The sequence below is a fragment of the Myxocyprinus asiaticus genome, chromosome 19, assembly GCF_019703515.2.
Source record: "Myxocyprinus asiaticus isolate MX2 ecotype Aquarium Trade chromosome 19, UBuf_Myxa_2, whole genome shotgun sequence".
Taxonomy (NCBI): Eukaryota; Metazoa; Chordata; class Actinopteri; order Cypriniformes; family Catostomidae; genus Myxocyprinus; species Myxocyprinus asiaticus.
The window spans coordinates 37417697-37441662 of NC_059362.1; the positions used below are offsets into that span (position 1 = coordinate 37417697).

General features: G+C 39.0%; 1 protein-coding gene across 1 annotated transcript in view; it reads left to right on the forward strand.

Annotated features, from left to right (window-relative positions):
- Window positions 1–18087, forward strand: part of LOC127410235 (protein stum homolog) — a 31198-nt gene extending 13111 nt beyond the window's left edge. The window contains exons 2-3 of the mRNA XM_051645392.1: window positions 9973–10152; window positions 15584–18087. Coding sequence (XP_051501352.1) covers window positions 9973–10152; window positions 15584–15618 — 215 coding nt within the window. The 3' untranslated portion in view covers window positions 15619–18087. The remainder of the gene's footprint in view (window positions 1–9972; window positions 10153–15583) is intronic.
- The last annotated feature ends 5879 nt before the right edge of the window (window positions 18088–23966 follow it).

Consider the following 23966-nt stretch of genomic DNA (forward strand, 5'->3'; position numbering starts at 1 on the left):
GTCCTCTGCTTGAGCGCGCAGGAGCTCCACATACCGGCGATCTTGATCTTGCCGGAGCTCAAGCAGGGTTTGCTGGTGGGTCTGATGTAAGCCAGCGAGGGCTTGGAGGATCTCAGCCAACTGGGAGGACTCTACGGGGCGACTTCCGTCCATCTTCAAACCTTTTCCCGGATTTCGGCACCAGTGTCACACTTCTCAGTGGAAAGGAGAAGTCGAGAAGCAAGATTTCTTAGTTCAGGTATGAGTTTAATTATGCCCGTTAATGCTTACAGCTTCACAGTCTACAGCTTTACAATCCAACTTTCACTTAAATTTTTCAAATCTATAATATCATGTGGCGTCGTGGCCTTTCTTGCACCAGTCTCTCTCTCCGCGTCTACTGGCAGTGTGGCTCTTTTATGCCGCTCTCCCCGTGCTCACTGAAATTAGAGACAGGTGTTAGACATAATTTAGCACAGGTGTAAGCGCCCTTACCGCTTTCTCTCTCTCCAGAGAGATGCTTGACCATGCCCCCGCTGCCACAACACAATATGCAGATGTTCCAATATTTAATTGACACCACAGATCCTTTGTCAAACCAAGGGCAGTTTTACAGGTTACCTGATTATTGTTATTATTATTATTGTTGTCTGTGGGGACCGGACCATATTTTCACCCTTTAGGACTGTTGATTCAAAGCAAAATATGATTTGATTATTTGAAAATCTAAAGGTTTAAGACTGTGTACTTTTGAAGAAAATTAATGATATAAGGCATTAATTGAATCAGTTTGGGGAAACATGTTCATGCTCTAACGCTACAACATACCATTTTGAAGTCGACATGAAATCAAAATTGACCCTGTTTACTTTCTTATTGCATGTTCCTGATCTTATTTTGAATGATTCCTTAATGCATTTTATTTCAAAGTAAAACAATGGTTGTTTTTGTAATCTTAATGACTTGCCTTTTCCTTTTTTTTTTTTTTTTTTTTTTTTTTTTTTTATTGGATAATGATAATAGCTAAATAGCCAATAGTAATCTTCAGTAACGCCTGCAGCTGTATGGCTGTATGCACTGTGCGTCACATGAGCACTCTGACTGACCTGAGAAACATTTTCTCTGAGAATATTTCAGCAATCATGAAGTGTCCCATATGTAGTTTACTTTTACATTTATTCATTTGGCAGACATTTTTATCCAAAGCGACTTACAAAAGAGGAATAATACATCATGAGCGAATCATCTTTAGGAGACAGCAGTACGAAAAGTGCTGCATTACAAAGTTTCACTAGCATCAGAATAGTATTATCCAAGACAGATTAGAGTGCAACAAGAATGTATATATACTCTTTCCCGGACTTTCGGTTTCACTGTACCTTGTTGGTGGAATGACCTTCCCCACTCCATCAGTGCAACATCTATTTATATATATATATATATATATATATATATATATATATATTATTATTATTATTATTATTATTATGAGTGCATGGTTAAGTGCTCATGGAAAAGATGTGTTTTTAGCCATTTTTTGAAGACAGAGAGTGAGTTTGTTTCACTGATGGAGTGGGGAAGGTCATTCCACCAACAAGGTACAGTGAAACTGAAAGTCCGGGAAAGTGTTTTGGTGCCTCTTTGTGTTCGTACAAGACGCCGCACATTAGCCGACCATAGGCTTCTGGTGGGAACGTTCTACAGAAATGATTTTAGGTATGCTGGAGCAGACCCAATGACTGTTCTGTAGTTGACTGTTTAAAAGAACTAGCAATGCATGATTCACAAATGAATCATTCTTTTGAGTTGGTTCTTTTCAGTGAATTCGCCAAACAGGCTTGTAGAACAGACTGAATCAATTCGTGATTCAGTACAGTTCGTTCAGACCACTCTCTCACTGAATCATTTGGAGCGGTTTCTCACACAGTAAAACAGTATCAGAATATTTTCAAACACAGAACAAACAGTGCTGGATAAAGTGGATATTTACCTACAATTAACTGAAACAAAATGCTGCCTTTGTGAGAGGTAACTTTGAGAAAATTAAGGTAGTTCTTGTGTCATGAGAATAAGGGGCTGTTCACACGAACATGTTTTTACATCCACTTGTGCTGTTTTTCAATCCTTTTCCAGAAACATTCCCTAGATGCATCTCTCACAGGAGCGCTGCATGTTTAGATGCCGTGTCAAGTTAAAAAGAACTTCAGCTGTTAAAGACACATCTCGAGGCACCTGTGTTCTACTCTTGATGTTGCGCTGTGTCTTGCTTTTGTAGAGCAAGAACGCGTTTGTTCTGAATGGTTTCAGTCTTTTAGGCTTTACACATTTTTTAATGGAGGAGCATGCCCCCGCACCCCCCTACAAGGGTAGCTATACTTTAGTCAGATTTCTGTGCATACCCTCAGATTAAATCCTGCAGGTGCCCATGGTAACCTTGGTTATGATGATTATAAAAACCAATAGCCAAATAGCTATTTTAAGCATTGTTTTAGCAAACTCGCAATCTGTCTGGCTCCGTTCTGGTATGCAATGTTTAGATTTTTCGACCCAATCAAATCCCAAATTCCAGTACATAAAATGAAGTACTTCTTTTTAATTGAACATCCTGTTTCACTCACATTACGGAAGTAAAATAGGTTGCAAATGACGATTCACGTTGACTAGTGCTCTATTAACATATGGGAAGAAAAGTGCCTTTTGTAAGACTGAGGGTCATTCGTCCTTCACTCCTGTTTTATCCAATGGTGTGACAAATCATGCTCGATGACTACAATCAGTTTGTGCAATCAATGAGGAGTCTTGTGAATGATTTCCTGAAATATACGTATTGAATGGTGCATACACAAGCTCAACTGAGGCTCTTAAGAGACTCTAGCTCTGCCCACAAGGATGAGTGATGTTGAGAGGAGATAAGTGGAGACTGAATTTTGTTCCACGCAGAAACACCAAAAGGTCACCATGACTATTTATACTAGAAGGTGTTTATATAACATATGTGTTTAAAACATCCAGCCCATTTACAACATCCAGCCCATATCCAACCTATACCTGCAATCCATGCACCTGAATTGGCTCTTCAAAATGCCAAAGGTATGTCTGACTGCAACATGCATCTGGATACATAGCCAATTGTAATGGTCCTCTATATGTTGATTAATGAAACGTACACAAGCATATCTTTTTTATTTTAAATAAAATGTCGTTTACTGCCTGCTTTCCATGATAAATGCATCAGGCAAATAGAGTTTGTGAATACCCTGCTAAAAAAAACATGCTTAAACCAGTCTAAGCTGGTCTTTGCTGGTCTCCCAGGCTGCAGGGTTTTAGCCACTTTTCATCTTGTCTGGTTGGGAGACTAAATGGCAGCTAGTCTAGACCAACTGAAGACCAGCTTGGTCAAGCTGGGAGACCACCTTAAACCAGCTTAGGCCAGCAAACCAGCTTTTTTTTCAACAGGGTAACCCTATATTTATAAATATCTATAATAAGCCTAATTTATATAGAAAGGAGGCTGATAAGAATGACAATTACTTAATTTAAATACTCACAGTGCAGCGCTATTTCAGTGCTTTTTGTACAGTATCTGAATAGACCGGATTGCATCTGGCTAATAAATAAGACAGTCTTTTGCACTAAAATGCCTGGTTCATAAGCGGTCCAACAATTTAGTAAATTCCCCCCTTTCTCTTTCTCTTTCTCTTTCTCTTTCTCTCTCTCTCCAACATTCATCTCTCTTAGAAAAAAAAAGAACCGAATGGGATAATTAACCTCCCACACTGGCAGTGGGTGCATTTGAGAGAGGCTAAGGAAAATTATAGTCATCGGGAGCCTAATGTGCAGGGACCAGGACCCTCTGTCTCTTATTTTTGTGCGTTCCTTACTCATAGAGAGAATGGGTGTGAATCTCTGTTGTGTTGTTATGAGAATTGATGCGGCCTCTAAATTACATGTGTGGCACATGGGTGGGGTAAAGAGTTATTTTTTCCATTTAGGAGATTTGGTCTTTAGTTTCTAAGTGTTTGTTGTAAGCTGCAGCTGCTTTTTTGCAATAATAAGAGTATTGTTTGTTTAAGGGCCATGGGAATAAGAGACTGTGAGTTGTAAGTTATTATTTTTTTTCTGTCCACTTGGAAAACCCCTTCTAAAAGATAAACATGAGGGGTTAGTTCCCAAAAGAGCTAAGAAATTTATATTCAATATATTCAATTTCCGGTACAGTCTCTGTGCATGATTTCTAGGCCTACCTTGAGGCTAATCCTTCACCTTTCTCTCAAAATGCCTGTTATACATCAAGCTTTTGGGCCCAGTGTGGCTGCTGTTTGTGGACCAAACACTACTCTACTATCAACTAAAGCAGTGGTTCTTAACTGGTGGGTTGTGAAAAAAAGTGTCACAGGTCTATCTGCTGAAAAAGTGTCTTAAACCAACCTAATCTTGTTTGCTGGTCTTGGCTGTTCCCAGCATGGTCGGTTGCATATGTTTGCTGATTTTAAAGGGGTTTGGACACTTTTCAGTTGGTCAAGATGAGAGACAAGCTGAGAACTAACTTGGCCAGACTGGGAGACCAGCTGGACCAACTCAAAACAGCTAAGACCAGCAGTTTGGTCTAGTTTAAGGTGTTTTTTTTTTTTTTTTTTACCAGGGCCATTCTAATAGAGTCATGGACAGCAGAGGAAAAAATACAAAAATAATAAAATGCAACTAACCATACAATCGTGAAAAGTTACTGTAGGATAGTAAAATCAATAGGCTTAAATATATCAACAAAAGGGAGGAGCAAATGCTTCCCATATTTTTTGTTGTGACAATATTTCTATTTACTTTTGTTCAATAAACAATTTTGGTACTATGTTGAGTCACCAACTGATGTAGGGCTCTATTTTTGTGACTGCGCAGTGCTAAGTGAAACGACCGTGCGCTATGTTTTATCCAGTTTTGGTGAAAGTGCTAATTCTAAGCGCAGTTTTCATGCCAGTGCAAAGTGCAAGTGGGTGTGGGTGTTGTGCTGTCTGTGGGTGTATGCACCCAAACTATATGTACTGTATGTTAATGAAATAGCGCAAAGCACAATTAGCTATTTTCCTGAGGAATATGTCATTGAGCGAAAACGTTTGAGAACCACATATAATCTCGTCGCAAAGTCTAAAATCAGTTCCTGCATTTGCAGTTTCGGGATTCCACCAGCAGATGAAATCAAAGAGCTATCGATCACTTTTAATACTAGTCATGATTTAGTCAGTAGATGACTTTGATAATAAAAATAATAATAATAATAACAAGATTATTTTGTACTACCACCCCTGGAGTCGCAAGTTCAAATCCAGGGCATGCTGAGTGACTCCAGTCAGGCTTCCTAAGCAACTTGTTGGGTTAACCTCCTCGTGGTCGCTATAATGTGGTTCTCACTCTCGGTGGGGCACGTGGTGAGTTGTGCGTGGATGCCGCGGAGAATACCGGTAACGCACTCAACAAGCTACGTGATAAGATGCGCGGATCGACGTCTCCGATGCGGAGGCAACTGAGATTCGTCCTCCCCCACCCGGACTGAGGTGAATCACTATGCCACCACGAGGACCTAGAGCGCATTGGGAATTGGGCATGCCAAATTGGGGAGAAAAGGGGAGAAAAAGACGCTCGCTGTACAGAAATGAAACATAAAACATTAAACAGAGAAACATCTTGGTTACTCGAGGGAATGAGACATTGTGTCAATGTAGTGACACTAGGGGTTCGATCTTGAGAGCCTCATTCACCTTTGCTTAGAATAGAAAAGACCAATGAGAGTTGGCGAGTGGAATTTGCATGCCACTCTCCGCCCCCGGACATACGGGTATAAAAGGATCTGGCGTGCACCACTCATTCAGATTTATGCTGAGGTGCCAATAGAGAGTCCCGGCCATGTCAGCGGCCGGTTCAGCACTGCGGCAGGAGGGACACAACGTCTCGTTCCCTCCATCAGGGAACAGAGGTTACATCAGTAACCAAGACGTTCCCTGTCTGTCACTTACTCGAAGTTGTGTCAATGTAGTGACACTAGGGGTTCCTATAGGAAATGCCGCAGGCGCTGAACCGTGTCACGTGGTACGGAAGAGATACCACCGGAGGACCCTATTTACAGAGAGGGTACGCAGCCACAGTGGCCGAGGCAGAGAAAGCTGTGGAGAGGGGAAACACAGGGTTCACCTAAGGGGAAACCAAACAGTGGAAACTCATCATCCGGGATTACCAAGGGGGAATTACCATGCATGGAGCACTGAGCCCGAGCACACGGGCACACCCGAAAAGGGGCATACCACGAGTACTGGGCCTGGTGTCGTTACTCCTCCGCCGAGTTCGTCACCGAACAGTGTTTAAGAATTAAAGAGGTGTCTGGGGTTCACCAGATACGGGGAACTGTTGTGGACAAAAAGGTGCACATTATCACCTTTGAAAAAAGGGGAAAGGCACAATGCAAGCGGTACACCCAACCGGCCACACGGTCTAACTGCTGTTACCACATAACACTCGGGTCGAAACTGGGTCTATGCGTAGGTTATAAAACCTCGCAAAGGTATTGGGTGTAGCCCAACCCACAGCTCTGCATATGTCTGCTAGAGAGGCCCCCCTTGCCAGTGCCCAGGAGGACGCAACACCTCTAGTGGAGTGCACCCGGACTCCCAAGAGGCACAGCAAGTCCTGAGACTGGTATGCAAGAGAAATGGCATCCACAATCCAATGGGCTAGCCTCTGCTTGGCGACAGCTTTCCCCTTCTGCTGTCCTCCAAAACAGACAAAGAGCTGCTCTGAGCGTCTAAGGCTCTGCGTGCGGTTCTGATAGATTTGCAGGGCACGAACTGGACACAGCAATGACAAGGCTGGGTCTTCCTCCTTTGAAGGGAGCACTTGTAGGTTCACCACCTGGTCCCGAAAAGGAGTGGTGGGAACTTTGGGCATGTATCCGGGCCGGGGTCTCAAGATCACTTGAGAATGTGCCGGCCCGAACTCCAGGCATTCGCTGGTAACAGAGGGCACCTGCAGGTCCCCCACCCTCTTAATGGAAGTGAGCGCCACCAGGAGGGCCGTCTTCAGAGACAAAGTGCTGAGCTCGGCCTGCTCCAGGGGCTCAAAGGGGGCTCTCTGTAGGCCAGGTAGGACCACAGAGAGATCCCAAGAGGGAATCAGGTGCGGTCTAGGATGATTCAACCTCCTCGTGCCCTTGAGGAACCTGTTGATGAGGTCGCGCTGTCTTGTGGACCTCCCGTCCAGTGTGTCATGGTAAGCTGCTATGGCAGCCATGTACACTTTCAAGGTAGAGGGAGACAGCCGTCTCTCCAGCCCTTCCTGAAGGAAAGACAGCACAGACCCGATGGCGCATCTCTGTGGGTCTTCCCCACGGGAAGAACACCAGTTCATGAAGGAATGCCACTTCAAGGCATACAGCCACCTCATAGAGGGGGCTCTGGCCTGAGTGATCGTGTTTACCACTGCTGGCGGAAGACCCACTAGAACGAGTGTGCTGGGGGATGGGAGGTCCGCGAGGGTTGAGCTGGCAAAAACGCTCCCATATCCATAGCCAGATCGCCCACGGTGCTTGCCAACCTGGCGGGCTGAGCATCAGCCCAGGACGGAGCGGGTTGGGGAGCAGCCGCGGTGGCTCCTTGCTTCATGAAGAAGGAAGTGAGCCGTGACCGCAACGTTCTGATGGGCATGTTCTCGCAATGAGAACACGACCCTTCCACGAAAGCTGCCTCGGCGTGCTGGCAACCCAAGCACTCGAGACAGATTTCATGGCTGTCCAGAGGGGAGAGATAATGGCCACATCCAGTAGTGCAAACATGGAAGGACATTTTTAAAAACATGCCAAGCGTTTGCGCGACCTCTTTTAGAAGGAAATATACTCTTTTGAATATACTCTTTTAGCACCCGCGGACTCAGCCGCCAAAGGGCCCAGGGGAAGCACAACACTTGACTGTGCAAGGGAGACCGCTGATATGCGCCGTAAAATCCAGCAGTGTAGCAAAGAGTGAGAGGACGAACACACATGCGTTCGGCTCCGAAGAAAAAATCTGAATGAGTGGTGCGTGCCAGCTCCTTTTATACCAGTTTGTCTGAGGGCGGAGAGTGGCATGCAAATTCTACTCGCCAACTCTCATTGGCCTTTTCTATTTTAAGCAAAGGTGATTGGGGCTTTCAAGATCGAACCCCTAGTGTCAATACATCGACACAACGTCGAGTGAGTGACAGACAGGGAACATATAATACATATACATGACAAAACAATGAACAATGGGAGAGAAGCAAAGCATATTTCAAGCAGGTGAGACATGGGCTAGCAGGACAAGAACCAACAATCCCAAAAAGTGCTGATAGAGAACATACAACACTTTCATCACGGTCCGGAACAGCGCAGGCGACAAACAGAGCAGGGGATGCATTGCATACAGCCTACATACACTACTAAATTCTTATGAATGGGTTGTGATTTATATCGGTGTTGCTTGACATGAAATGGAATATACAACAGAACGTAGACTAATTAAATTGCACTTGATCCAGCCCAGTGGTTTTGCCAACCCAATTATGCCTAGAATTAGCGCATGCTTACAGGAAAATATAAAAAACTTCAATGCCATGCCCACTGACTTTGCGCGTATGACGTATCACATAGCGCTGTGCTAAAGGCATAGCGCTCTAAAAATAGGGCACTTAATGTAAAATTTAGGCCCTGAAGCACAGTCAGTTGTAAACAAATGGACTAAATGACAGGCCATATCTGGGGTTCAGATTTTAAAGGCTGTTATTTTCATCCATAAGCATGAATAAAGTCAATTTCCCATAATAGGGAATGATAAAACATTTCAGCCGCTGTCCTCCCCATTAGAAACCAACTATTGTGATAGCACTAATGAGATGCTAAACTGCACTTGGCAACACACCAGCAGCAATATAGACTGACACACTGCTGCCTGCTCCCTCCAACTCCTTCACTTTAAATTATGCTTATCGGTCTTACAAATATGGAAGTCTAATTATAACCTAATTGCCCTGGTTTGAAGGGGACAGAAGAAATGTATCTGACGAGAGATGTCCTGCCGAGTTACCACTTCCTAAGAATTCAAACAGACAATTGCTAAAATAAAATGAAGCCTTCATTCTTGTCCAATATCTTGCACAGTTTAATTTCTCTAAAAAAGTTGTAATAATGGATGGATGTAACTTTACTTTCATAAGGTTAGTAAGAAATTATTTCACACTAAAATCATGTTAACACGTTTACATCTTGTGGCTATACTTTTTAAACAATGAGTATTTAAACGTTTATGGACTGGCCCCATTCACTTCCATTGTAAAGCCTTATTGTAACCAAGATTTTTTTTTTTTTTTTAAAGGGGCAAGTTAAATGTATTTTTGGTGGTTATCAGTATTATGACACAAATGCTGTTGATTGAGCTTAACTTGTATTGAACTCAGAACATTCCTTTAAGCTGAGGATATTCCACAGTCCCTGTTCAAATCCTGGTAGACTTGGTAGACTCCTTTATTCATTATAAAACACTGTCCATGAGACCAGCATACCCTTGAAGAACATTTTAACCGCTTTGTTCATGAGAGTTAAGTCATTCCTCAATCCTCTTTACTGTTTAACTGTACTATAGCACAAGTATTCCTTAAAGTCAATACAATAGTTTTACCATAGATCTGCTGCATTGGATGAAGCCTACAGGCAGCCATGAATTCTGAATGCTATTAAAATCACCATCTTATTTCTATTCAAGCGCTATTGTTAATATTTAATGCCATAATTATGTCTATGACCTCACTATAATGTGCTTTATAATTCACAACATGATAAATGATACCATTACAGGGTGTCAGGCCCCTTTAGTTGGCCTAAGTGTGCAGTTATAAGTTGAAATCAAGAATGAGGTCATAGTGCTTGTATTAACCATTGCAGGCAGAGCACAGTATCATATCATCCTATGTTGATGGCATCTCTTTATGTTTTTGTGACAGGCACATTTATCTCAGCCTTCACGGTTTTGTGTGGAGCGAGGACGGATCTACCTGACCGGCACATATGCTGCGTGTTCTGGCTGAACATCGCAGCTGCCTTCATTCAGATCCTCACGGCCATCGTCATGGTGGGCTGGATCATGAGCATATTTTGGGGAATGGACATGGTCATTCTTGCAAGTGAGTATGCCTTGATAATGCCACTAGACTTTGTTAGAGTGTATGCAGGGGGGTTCCCATTGATTTATTTTACATTTTTGGTTGTTCTTTTGTTTAAAACACACTATACACTACCTGGCCAAAATAAAATTGCATACTCTAATATTTAGTTGGACTGCCTATAGCTTTGATTATGGTGTGCATTCGACATGGCATTGTTTTGACAATCTGATGCAATGTTACAACATTTATTTCCATCCAGAGTTGCATTAATTTTTGGCTGAGATCTTGTATTGTCGATGGGAGAGTTGAACCACTCAGTAAAGTCTTCTCCAGCACATCCCAAAGACTTTCAATGGGGTTAAGGTCAGGACTCTGTGGTGGCCAATTCATGTGTGAAAATGATTCCTCATGCTCACATTGAGCCCGATGATTCTTGGCATTGTCGTCCTGGAATATGCCCGTGCTATCAGGGAATACAAAATCCATTGATGGGATAACCTGGTCATTCAGTACATTCAGGTAGTCAGCCGACTTCATTTTATTGGCGCATAACTTTGCTGAGCCTAGACCTGACCAACTGAAGCAACCCCAGATCTTAACACTGCCTTAAATCCAAATGGCGACTTTTTTTTTTTTTTTTTTTTTGGCCAGGCAGTGTATATACTTAATAGGATTAACATTATAAGCCATTGCTTATAACAAGATTTACAGTGGGGTCCAACAGTTTGAGAACTTGGCACTAGAGAAAATGCTTATATTTTGCAGTTTTCTAATTTAATCATTTTTTATTACAAATATTTTTATCAGCATAACAATTTAGAGCCTGATCTCATGCTAATTATGTGACCGTGGTGACATTTTTGTGTTACATATATGGCTCCTTACATGTATCGCAACAGTTCCGAGGTGTCTAAAACACTCTGCATTATCATATTATATATTATCATTATTATACATCTACAACATCACCTCTATAACATCAGCAGGGTTGGGAGGGTTACTTTTGAAATGTATTCCACTACAGATTACAGAATACATGCTGTAAAATGTCATTTGTAACGTATTCCGTTAGATTATTCAAGGTCAGTAACATATTCAAAATACTTTGGCACTGGTAGATTTTTTCACTTGTTTTGACTATAAAAACTCTGCCAGTACAGTAAGACAAAATACACATGTTAAAACTACATTCTCTGAAAAACCGAAATATCATATACAGTGTTGTTTCTAAAACAAGATAAATCAAATTGATCTTGTTTTAAGGATTTTTTAGATATTTTTACAGGAAAACAATACAAAACTTATTATCAAGAATATGATTTTTGCCCTAATATCAAAGGTCTTACTAGAAAAAAGAATTTATGATCCAACGTGAATTTGTTTGATAAAAAAAATATGATCGTGCCTGGTAACATGTGCATGTAAAATGGCAAGAAATAGCATTTTAGCTTAGCATAAAGCTGACAATTTACACAAGGTTTATTTCTATTTCTTCTGCTCCAAACTTACTTCAAACTTACTTCTCTGAATGAAACTAGTGACTCTTTTAAGTTTCAATGTAAAAACGTAATTAGTTTTCTTACTAGATGTAGTTTTGTTGCCGTTTCTCCCAAATACAAACTCCGCTGTGGTTGGCACCATGTTGTTTTGACACATGACTCTGTGCGTTGAAAGTTTAACCCTTTACTGACAACAAAGATTCTCCTGAACTGAGATCAGTCAGTTTAAATGAATTTAAATTATGCGTTGCATATAGCGAAGCCAAAATACAAAGTCCACACATGTGTACGTGGGGTCACACAAGGTTAAAGATGACATGCGTGCCACTTGAGTCGACCCGGAAGACCTTTCTATGGCGGGAAAAGCGCTAGAAAGAAGTTATAGCGCCTTCATACATACCGCGATATTTACAACGAGCCATGTAAAAATCATTTTGCAAAAATGTAGGTATAGTAACGTTAACAGTTTGAGTGAAAAGTTGAATTAGAACATTAACCTGAATTTCTTAGTATTTGGTATGTCCCCCTTTTGCTTTAATGACAGCATACACTCAAACTGGCATGGACTATACAAAGTTGTATAAAACCTGATAATCTATGTTATCACAGTATGATTTGAGAATGTTCGAAATCTTGTGTGCTTCAATGGAAGCAAGGAAATCTGACCTTTTGGATAAAGGTTTTAAGAAATTTTGATGATTGATGACTTCGAATCTTAAATATTTCTTCTTAATTCTGTCATTTTTCAAAATCCATAAACTTTCTATGTATTTCCAAGTTTAAAGGGAAAAAAAATCGAACGTTTTCAGTCTCAGACTTATAAATCCCAGTGTATGTTTCTTATAATTTCTAGCAAAAACTAGAATGTACATGCCAGAATTGTAGTAGTCAGTCTGCTGTGGGCTGTAGTCTGCTGTATTCATGTTCTACCTCATGTCTTTCTTGTTCCTTGTTATACCATCTCTGCCATACAGGGCTGTAGAAGGTGCCAGAATCCTTTGAACAATGACTATTAGAGTGGTCTGTTGGTAGGGAGTGGATAGAGAGCTCTGCAGTAATTGCTCTGTGTAGGCGGACGAAGCAACTTTGTCACTGTATTTCTCCTGTAGAACTTTTTTACTGTTATTGAATGTACTGTAATCCCACCCATTTAACATAAATCCAGTGCGATAGTCTTTAAACATTGCTTTATTTTCATTCTTTTTCAAATTTCTTTTGACATTAATTTCTAAATTCTAACCTTTTATTTATTTATTTTGCTACTTTATGATCTCTTGGATTGACAGTCTCTGAAGGTAAGTGAGTCTTGACTTTGTACTTTCACAGCTCATCCTCTGACCTGTCTCAAATAGAACATTTTAAAACATACCATAATACACAAAAAATAAAACATGAGAAACAACACTAAATGCAACAAAAACATGGTATTATCTTTAACCACATTACTTTGTAGTATTTGAAACAGGTCTGTTGTCCTCACTGTTTGGCCACTCATTTCAGCCCATCAACACTTCACACACTGTAAGCTCTGCTTCTCCTGTTGTGTATATTTTGAAACATCTCAGATAATGTGCCTCCCACCACCTGCCATCTGCCAGTCTCCTCTCAGTCTGTTTGATCCACTTTTTGTCTGTTAAATGCCAGTAGACGTAGAGCCATAGTGCTCATTAGAATAGAAGCGCTGCAAAAGTGTGACTTTATACAGAGACTGCCACAATGCACAGTGCCACCAGCCTCCTCAGTCACATGCTGAGCCCTTTGACAAGATCTTACAGCAGCTTTTCCTCTGTGGCACAGCAGCCTTAGAAAACAGTTTAGCTGTTGCCTTTGCCTTGAAACACGCAGTAGAGATTGCTAAATGGCTTGCATGCAAAAGGGAATCGCATTTTTAAAGCTTGTGTCTTGATCTGTTTAAAGCTACAGCTTTAATGCATTAATATGAATCATCTGTATTTTCAAACCTGTTATAATGTGGTGATTTATGAGAAGGTTATAATTTTTCTTGTTAAACAAGGCCATTTAGAATGAGTCATTAATGCATCGCGAATCAACTATATTCCATCTTAAATACCGAAAGATAATGTCAGATCTTTAGTGACATTTAAGTGCACAGAGATAAAACTGATATAACAGAGATATGGACACCAAGCTGAGTCACCCCTCCAGATGGTCGATTGATGTGTCAAGTGCAGCTTGCATCAGGTGGTAGTTGAGCATTGTTGGTGAGGACCTGTTTTTATGCATTTAGGTAAGCTGATGTTGGTTTCAAAACCGTCTCTGAAGCTTTTTCTAGGAAATGAAAAATAAAACAGTTCAGAATATCATCCTTTTTGTGATGTCAAAGCTGAATGACCAAACAACTAAGTAAATAGTCCTTAAGTTATAAGAATAGTGACATTTTGTCATCATTTGTTTATTTACCCTCATGTTCCAAACTGAACATTCTTGCACTGAACACAAAAGGAGATATTTTGAAAAAATGCTCATGCTTCTCTTTTCCATACAACAAAAGCATTCAGGGGCTGACAAGCTCCACAAAAGACAAAAAGACATCATAAAAGCACAGTAAAAGTCTGCTTGATCTCATGAAAATGACATGACTGTGGCAATATTTTTGCTAAATGTGGTTCATTACACGTATTGCAGTGATTCTGTGATTAAATGTCCACTGTATGGCGTGTTAAAACAAAAGATGAAGTTTTTAAAGTAGTATGTAACTTTTTCTGTTAAAATATTTCTCTTATACAAGCTTAATATGCAGAGACAACTATAAGTAAGCCATTCATAGGTTAATTTTCATGAAAACTGTAAGCACAGTGTCTATGTGTCCTCTGTTTGTTTTGAGCGACCTGTCTATCCAAACACAGTAACATTGACTCAGCCAGTGTCGTGAGTTGGGGCGGGACTATCTCTTTGTTTGGCCAATGGCAGACAGGGGGCCGTTTTCATTATTTCTGCAATTCCGCTTGGTGGTGCAAATGTCGCAGAAATTACAGCTTTATAGCTGATGTATTTTTTGCGACACTAGCGCCGCTAAACGGAATTGCAAGAATAAACAATGTTTTCAAAACATTTTTCTGAATACACTCCTCATCTGCAGTTATTTAGTCAGTCAGATAGTCATGCTCTCAAGTCACGCCATTGGTTGAGTAACATTGTTTGGGCAGGTCTAAGTGGGTCGCTCAAAACAAGCACAGGAATTTTTATAGTGGCACCGAGACACAATGTTTACAGTTTTCGAGAAAATTAACCTATGAATGGCTTATAGTTGTCTGCATATTAAGCTGGTATAGAAGAAATTATTTGAACACTGAAAAAGTGACATACTTCAGCTTTAAGGTTAATGCACTATTGAGTTTTAAACTAACAAAACCTCCCTACCTCCCTACCCTAAACCTTAAAGTCATTGTTGTTGTAGTGCCTCTTGTGTTTACTTGGCCTCTAGAGCAAAGTAAACATTTAGCAAAAATGCAGATATAGTAAGTAACGTGATTCTATGAGACCAGGTTGGTAAAAGTAGTCAATACGACTTTCCAAGTCTTCAAAAGCCATAAAATAGTTTTAGTAGCTCTAAATTCTAATTTGCACATGTGAATATATGGCACAAACATGCCGCCAAGACTGTTGTAAAAGGTTTGATGTCAATGACCCTATACACCATTGGAACTTTTATAGTACCGTTTTGTCCTTTTTGGAGCTTGACCGCCCCTGAACATTCTTCAAAATTTCTTATGTTCCACGAACGGAACAAAGAAAGTCATACAGGCTTGGAATTACATGAGAAGAGTAAATGATGACAGAATTTTCATTTTTGGGTGATTATAGTTAACAGATTGGCTTTTGAGGGGCTTGGACCTGTAACCTGACATCCTGCAATCCATTTCACCAATATTGAGGTTTTATTTACAAGCTTTATATATGCTGACACTTTGCTGCTTTTCTACTTACAGGCTACAGGGAGCAGGCCACACCCCAGCAGCTCTGATTGCTGTGCTCTAAATGTAATCTTGAATGTGCACCTTTCTCCTGTGCTGTCTGGCCAACTGTAACGGGAGTTTTGAGATGGCCCCCAGGTGGCCTGGGAGATCCAGAGGTTGATCACATGCAGATGCTCAGCCCAACTCCTATTATTTGCTGTCAGGTACTAAATAAAGGGACCTGCCTGTTGAGGGACTGCAGAAAAGTATTAACATAGTCTGTGAATATCTCTATAATTGTAAATGTGCGAACCGTCTACAGTATGTGCCGAAAACATCCTACATCTGTGAGGGAAAACCAGTCTTGTTTAAACTGCTCTAATCTGTAGAATTAATGTTCATTCAATTGACCAATATACACTAACATATGAATGTCTGAAATAGGTGGACCGTTTAACTCTAAACTCCAGTAAATATTTCTCAGGGTAGGTTTATTTTGGAAAGCCAATCACTGCATAGACATATACATTAAAGTCTTGGCAACAAAAAAGCTAGTGAACATTTCCACCATTATTGTCCAGGAAAAAAGGTACAGTTCATTGAACACAAGCTGACATTTTGTGACAAATGATATCTTTCGGTTAAAATATACCTTTATTAAATGGTTGACCCTTTCCTAAATGTGTGCCAGTCTTTTGTTGTGTTCACTTGTTTACCCAAAAGCTATTACAAAAATATGACAATATAGAGGTTTGGAAGTTGTGACTCAAAACCTTATAGTTATTGAGCTATTGCCCTTGTGACAGCTTCCCTGTGTGACATATAGCCCCGGTCTCCCCTATCTGCATTTTTAAATATTTGTAAAGAGCTTTGAGGTGTCAGATGAAAAGCAAAGCTTAATAACGCTGAATATTACACTGAATATTTACGTGGTCATGTGCATTACAGTGTCTATAGTATTTCTATATTATGTATTGTGTTTTATTACTCTAAGCCTTATAAACAGGAAATGTGCATTTATCAGTTTGTTTTTTATCGTAAGCTCACATGTCATTGTTCTTTGTGTTAGTCTTCAATACACAGAGACCAACAGCTAGAAACATAACCTTTTCTCTTTTAATTATCAGTTGTTAAGTAAAACAGCCAAGTATTGGTGAATAATGGTGGGTCAGTTGACATAGTGACCGCCTACTTTAATCTACTCATGCGTATGGACTGAAATAATGTAAGAGTTGAGTGAATTGTTTTTATTTGACCAACTTGGGGAAAAGGCACAGTGTAAACTGTAAAAGTCAAAACAGTATTGTTTAAGAGTGACATTGAAAATTAACCAGTCACTGCAAATGGTTGCAGCAACCAGTTGACCTTATTCACTGTAGGGCCATCTTTGATTTTTTTGATGGGAATGACAACAAGGCTGTGAAGGATATACACTCTTCAATGGGTTGGACAGTTGTTTAAAGTGTTTTTGTTCTGCTAACGGAAAAAAAAAAATCTTTCCAAGAAATTTAATGAGTTGTGTAAAATTGTATGTGATCTAGGAGCTTTATACAGTGGATGTCACTGAAGAGATGGTAAGTCTATCCAGAGACTATTTAGCAGAGACGGGCCATTTCTATTAAAATGAATGGGAGATATTGGAAGTAACGCCCAGTGGTCAACGGATGTAGAAAGAAAGTCCCGCCTTACAGGTAAAAGAGTCAATCACCTTTAAGATACATACATCGCCTATCAATTAACTCAACAACGAGCATGCGCAGTAGCTATACAAGTTTTTTTAACATAATCTGAGGTAAAGAAGCACATTTACTGATTCCAGTGTTATCAGATTTTACTTCTGATTTTAAATATGTTCTTTGATCGTAATCTTGATCAACCGTTTTGGAGATTTCCCATATTCCCATAAATAGGAGCTGTTCTTGCATGCTGCTTGTTTACATTGAAATATAGCTGCCAGAGAGCGTTTCAAAGATGGCCAACAGTGGACTGACTTGCTAAAAAGACTTTGGTTTTCTTCCTCACTCAAAGTCTTGTTTTCAGTCCTGTCAAAAATGAAAGATGGCGCTACTGTGAATAAGGTCTATAGTATCCAGCTGCAGCTCCGCAGCTGTAAAGTCTGAAGTGGCCCCATTCCCAAATATTAGATACTTTGGTACAAAACATTGCATTGCTGAAGAGTCTCTTTTGGATATTAATGGGTATTAGCTGGTCTCTGGTATGAATGTGTGCTGTGAAAGTATTTGAGGAGTAGTTGTATATTTGGACAGAAAGTGAATTAGTTATGTAAAGTCGTGTGCTGTTCTGTTAAGTGCTGCCTTTTTAAATACAAACATTACTGCATTTCATTGGCTCTGTACCTGTACTCTGCACAATGACAATAAAGCTGAATCTAATCTAATAATCCAGTGTTAAATCCAAAGGCATCAATTTATTACAGCCAAACATAATGTATGTTACACAGCAGACTTGTACAACTTTGTAAACTCACACCTCTGTAAATGTCAGAGGTATCATATCTAATAAATTCTGCCTTTAAAAAGTGACATTTTGGTGTTTATTATTATTATTATTATTATTATTATTATTTTAAAATAAAAAACCAAGAGACACGCACATTTAAATTAAACCAATTCGAGTGGGGCTTTTTTTTTATTTATATTTTTTATCACGTCCATGCTTTTATAGCTGAAGTGTGTAATTTTGCGATGTTAAAATACTGTACTTTCTCCTATCCCATCCTAATATACAGAGACATTTTATATGCCATTTCTAAGTGAGCCATTTGTTGAGACATGACTTCAAGGCATTTAGCCATTTAACTGAAATTAACCCCATTAAGAGGATACAAGAGGCAAGACTTCCTCTCTTGGGGAAAGAGGAAGACTTTTCACAAGCAAATCAAGTATGAGGCACGATATTCATTAGAATGAAAAAGCCATAATGCCTTTTCTCAGATATTTGTTTTTGTAGAAATATGATAAAAAAATAAATAAATAATAATAAAAAAACATTTTTATGCTTAAGGGACAGTTTTATAATGGCTGTTAAAGATTTAGTAGGGTGGACCAAGTACAATTGTAACAGAGTACGGTTGAAACACTATTAATATTTCCCATCAAATGCAAGCTTGAACTTTCATATTCAGCATGCATATTCGCATTAGCATCCTCTCCCTGTGTGGAAAGTTTGAAGAACATAGTCCACATTGATGAGAAATTCATCAGTTTTGGTGTGTAATTTTTTCATTTTTTTACTCTTATTTAATTGTGAATAATATATTGTATTTTTTATTTTTTATTTTTTATTTTTAATTTTTTCTGAATGGCCATGAAAGGAAACTTTGCTTGTAATTATTGATTTTGTCTACCTTCAATACATGTGTTTTGGTACATCCTAGGTCATGGAAAATATCAGGTAAACATACAAGGTGATCAGCGGGTGACAGATGTAACACTGTGTTACATATGTTTTCATATACCAAATCTTTAAAGTGTTTTTTGATATTGGGTTATCTCAGACTTTTTCAGTTTTCAGAGCATAACCATTTGTCTCCTTTTCCAAATAAGGCTGGTTCCTCATGCAGTTGAGCGTGTATTCTATCATCTTAGGACTTTGCACGACATTCCTCTAGTCTTTTTTTTTTTCATGTCTCCCACAATAAACTAGAGGCACCATGAATAGTTTCAGTAAACTATATAAACTGATGCTGTGTGTATAGCCACTCTTGTATAGATCATGTTAAGTGTTTGCTTGTACATTCCAAACAAACTGTATTGTGGCATGAAGACTTTTGTGAAACTTATACTGGCCTGGTTTACAGCTGAGAAGAGATAAAGAGATTCTGAGGTCTGAACTATACTCAAAGAACATACACACAGCTATACCCTATCTACACCTATATCTTTAATCACTGTCAGTCCACATCCACTGCTCCTCTGTTTTCCAAGTAAACCACTGTGGTGCCACTGAACCAACCCCTTACTTTTTTGTTACTTTTATGCTGCCTTTATGTGCATTTTGGAGCTTCAAAATTTTGGTACCCATTCACTTGCATTGTGAGGACCTAAAGAGCTCAAATATTCTTCTAAAAATCTTTGTTTGTGTTCAGAAGAAGAAAGAAAGTCATACACATATGTGATGGTATGAGGTTGAGTAAATGATGAGAGAATTTTCATTTTGGGATGAACAATCCCTTTAACCAATCATTATTGATGATTGCTTATCAATGCGTTTCAAGTTTGAATGTGCAGAAGTGCAATTAATATAGGAGAGCTACAGTGGAGGGGAAGATTACCAATGAATAATTACTTAATTTTGGCCTGTTACATTTTGTGTTCCATGGAAGAAAGTGATACAGGTTTGGAATGACATGAGAATGAGTAAATGATGACAGAATATTTGGGTGAACTGTTTATAATAGTTCAGTTTCTACCCACAAGTATTTAGAATCCCTTAATTTCTCCAACAGCTACCAATATCATTCAGTCAATGTACTGTTTACATTGATATTTATAAACGGTTTGGATGGTTTAAATTCATATTTACACAAAATTAAATTTGTGTCAATTGTCCTTGTTGCACTGGATATTTTGCCACTACTTTAAGACCCAGCAAATGGTGCACTAAGATTAGCACTAATTTCTCCAGCTAGTCACAACAAAACCAACATCATAATGGAGATATTAAGGTCTCAATGTGTTATGACACCTATTAAAGAGCTACAGTAGAATGTAGAGCAGGATTGAAAAACAAGAATATAACACACTGGAAAACAGGAATACGGAAACACAACAGCCAAAAATCACCAGCAACTCAATCCACTTCCGGAGACCCTCCGCTAACCTGAACTCCCACGCTGCTTCTAAAACTTTAGCCCTAAATCATCCCAGCTGCTAGTAATTGGATGTAATATTTACAAAGACACTCTCAATGGAATAAATGGCAGGGTGTGTGCAGAGTGATCAGTTCCTTCCAGTTTTTTCCACCCACATGATACACCAATCTACCAATGTCCACTAAGCCCCACACATTTAAAGAGATAGGCTAGTCCACCCAAAAAGGAAATGTCTGTCATAATAAACTCTTCATCCTGTAGTTCCAAACTGGATTGTCTTTCTTACAAGTAACACAACAGGAGATGTTAGGCAGAAAGTTAGGGACTTACAGCCTCAGTCACCATTCACTTCCATTGTATGGAAAAAAGATACAACAAAAGTGAATGGTGACTGAGGCTAACATTTTGCCTTACACCTTCTTTTGTGTTACACAGAAGAATGTTATACATGTTTGAAACAACATGAGGATGAGTAAATGATGGCAGAATTAAGTAATTTTTTGGGGTATCTTTTAGAGTAATGCTCAGCCAAACTAAAATGTCAGTGTCAATCATTATTTATTTATTTATTTCAACATATTTATTCCCACACATTTTATATTTTCCATTAATAATTGACAACTAATTTGACATTTGGCTCATTGATGTTATGATCCTCAGATTATAGAGATGTCATGGTCTGGATGAATGGTGGCAGTTGGTGGCTGAGGAATGCAGTCTATGTAATTCCCAACAGATGTTCAGTGTTACTATAACATAACATAAATCTTCTCTTCAGAACATTCCGCTGTAGTCCATAGGGAGCATGCAATCTAAACAAACATGCTATAATGCATTAGATAGTTTCCCACAAAGAAAACAGCTACCGTCAGTTTAGTTATAACAGAGATCTATGCATAAAACAACACCCAAATTGTTCCACATCTATAAATGCCAAACATATACACTTTTAAGACAAGATACTACACCGCAAACATACACCGATCAGTCACAACATTAAAACTATCTGCCTAATATTGTGTAGGTCCCCATCGTGCCGCCAAAACAGCACCAACCCCTCACCACAATTATACAGAGTGGTTATCGGAGTTACTGTAGACTTTGTCAGCTCGAACCAGTCTGGCCATTCTCTGTTGACCTCTCTCATCAACAAAGCATTTCTGTCCACAGAACTGCCACTCACTGGATGTTTTTTGTTTTTGTTTTTGGGACCATTCAGAGTAAATTCTAGAGACTGTTGTGTGTGAAAATTCCAGGAGATCAGCAGTTACAGAAATACTCAAACCAGCCTATCTGTCACCAACAATCATGCCACAGTCCAAATCACTGAGATCACTTTTTCCCCATTCTGATGGTTGATGTGAACATTAACTGAAGCTCCTGACCAGCATCTGCATGATTTATGCACTGCACTGTTGCCACACAATTGGCTGTTTAGATAATCACATGGATGATTGTTGGTGCCAGACAGACTTGTTTGAGTATTTCTGTAACTGCTGATCTCCTGGGATTTTCACACACAACAGTCTAGAATTTACTCTGAATGGTGCCAAAAACAAAACATCCAGTGAGCGGCAGTTCTGTGGACGGAAATTCCTTGTTGATGAGAGAGATCAACAGAGAATGACCAGACTGGTTCGAACTGACAAAGTCTTCAGTAACTCAGATAACTGCTCTGTACAGTTGTGGTGAGAAGAATATCATCTCAGAATATCATCTAAGGTTGGCACTGTTTTGGCAGCATGAGGGGGACCTACACAATATTAGACAGGTGGTTTTAATGTTGTGGTTGATCAGTGTATGTGATTTGTAATTAAAGGAATGGTCCGGGTTCAATACAAGTTAAGCTAAATCGACAGCATTTGTGGCATAATGTTGATTACCACAAAAGTTAATTTCGACTTGTACCTCCTTTTTTTTTAAAAAAAAGCAAAAATCGAGATTACAGTTAGGCCCTTACAATGGAAGCGAATGGGGACAATAAAGGTGAACGTGGCCACTTATTGGAGGGTTTAAACACAGAAATGTGAAGCTTATAATTTTATAAAAGCACTTGCATTAATTCTTCTGTTAAAACTATTTGAGCTGTAAAGTTGTTTAAATTGTCACTTTTTCAGTTGTTTTATGGTTTATTGACATTATATCGTCATGGGAACGAAGTTGTAAAATCAGCTATAACTTTACACAGAAAAGGTTTGTAAGTGATTTTATCACACTAAAATCATGTTAATATGCATATCCTTTGTCTTGTGGTTATACTTTTGAAAAAGTGAGTATTTTAACATTCAAAAATTGGCCCCCATTTACATCGATTGTAAGTGCCTCGCTGTAACCTAAAAAACCTTTTTGCTTTTTTTAAAGAAAAGGAGGAATTAATTTTTGTGGTAATCAACATTACGCAACAAATGCTTTTGATTCTTTTGATTTCACATTAAAGAATCCTTTCATGTGAAATTCTTATAAGTGAGACCAGCAATCACTTGTTAAATGAACTTTTCCAGGGTTTTTCAAACTTGTAGATGCCAAGGACCCCCAAATATGATGATCGCCTTGCAAAGGAACCTCTAGAGGTTTCAATATATTTTCATGTATAAAGACCCATGTTTTTTTTTTATTTATTTTTATTATTATTATTATTATTATTAAAGTGTTATAAAGACAATTGATATAACTGGCTTTTATATTGTTATTGAACTAAAACCAAAATAAATTATTAAAATATTATTTGGAAAATATTTAGCCTACTTTGAAGTATGCTGACAGCATATTTTTTTTCTACCCAATATTTGAACAATGTTAAATGAATACACCTTAAGAGATAACATTTCGATTTATCTTAAATGGCAATAGTGTCAAATTTAGTAAATATAGTATATAAATATATATAGAGAGAGAGAGAGAGAGAGAGAGAGATAATAAGTATGTCACTCTCTGATCACTTGATTTCCCTTGTCCCCTCCCATTCCTTCTACACCAATGAGAACACCTGACTACTCATTGTTTAGTGCTGCACTTGTGTAGAGGAGGTGGTTTTAAAAACTCTCTCTCTGTTTGGTAACTCATTTATTAAGAGAGGTTTTCTCATTTTCTTTCCCCCTTGTTCAACCAGCTTGAATGACCTGAGTGCAAGCTGCAGCAAATAAGTGAATATTGGTTTTAATATTAAATGCCCTATGCATTTATCAGTCTTGGTGGTTTTGCATGGCGTTGGACACTTGATCCATAAGACTGTATAAACTTCCTCCTCATATAGAGAATATTAAGAACGTATCTAGCTGAATTATGACTAAAGACTTGACTTTGTATTATCCTTTTCATAGACAGTTTATTTTTATATATTTTCCTCCCCTGTGCTATTTATCTCAGCTGGTGTTCTGAGGTTTGATTTAAACTGAATTTATTTAGGTTGCCAGTTCTATGTGGGTAGATTCACTGTGGGTCAAGGGCAGGGGAATTTTTAAATCTTTAGGGTGCACAGCCTTTTTATTAGTATATTTATATGTGTGTGCTGGTGGGTGGTTGTCTCCCTGACTCTTGAACATGGCCTCTCTCCAAGCTCCCTACTCCCCAGGCTAATATTTC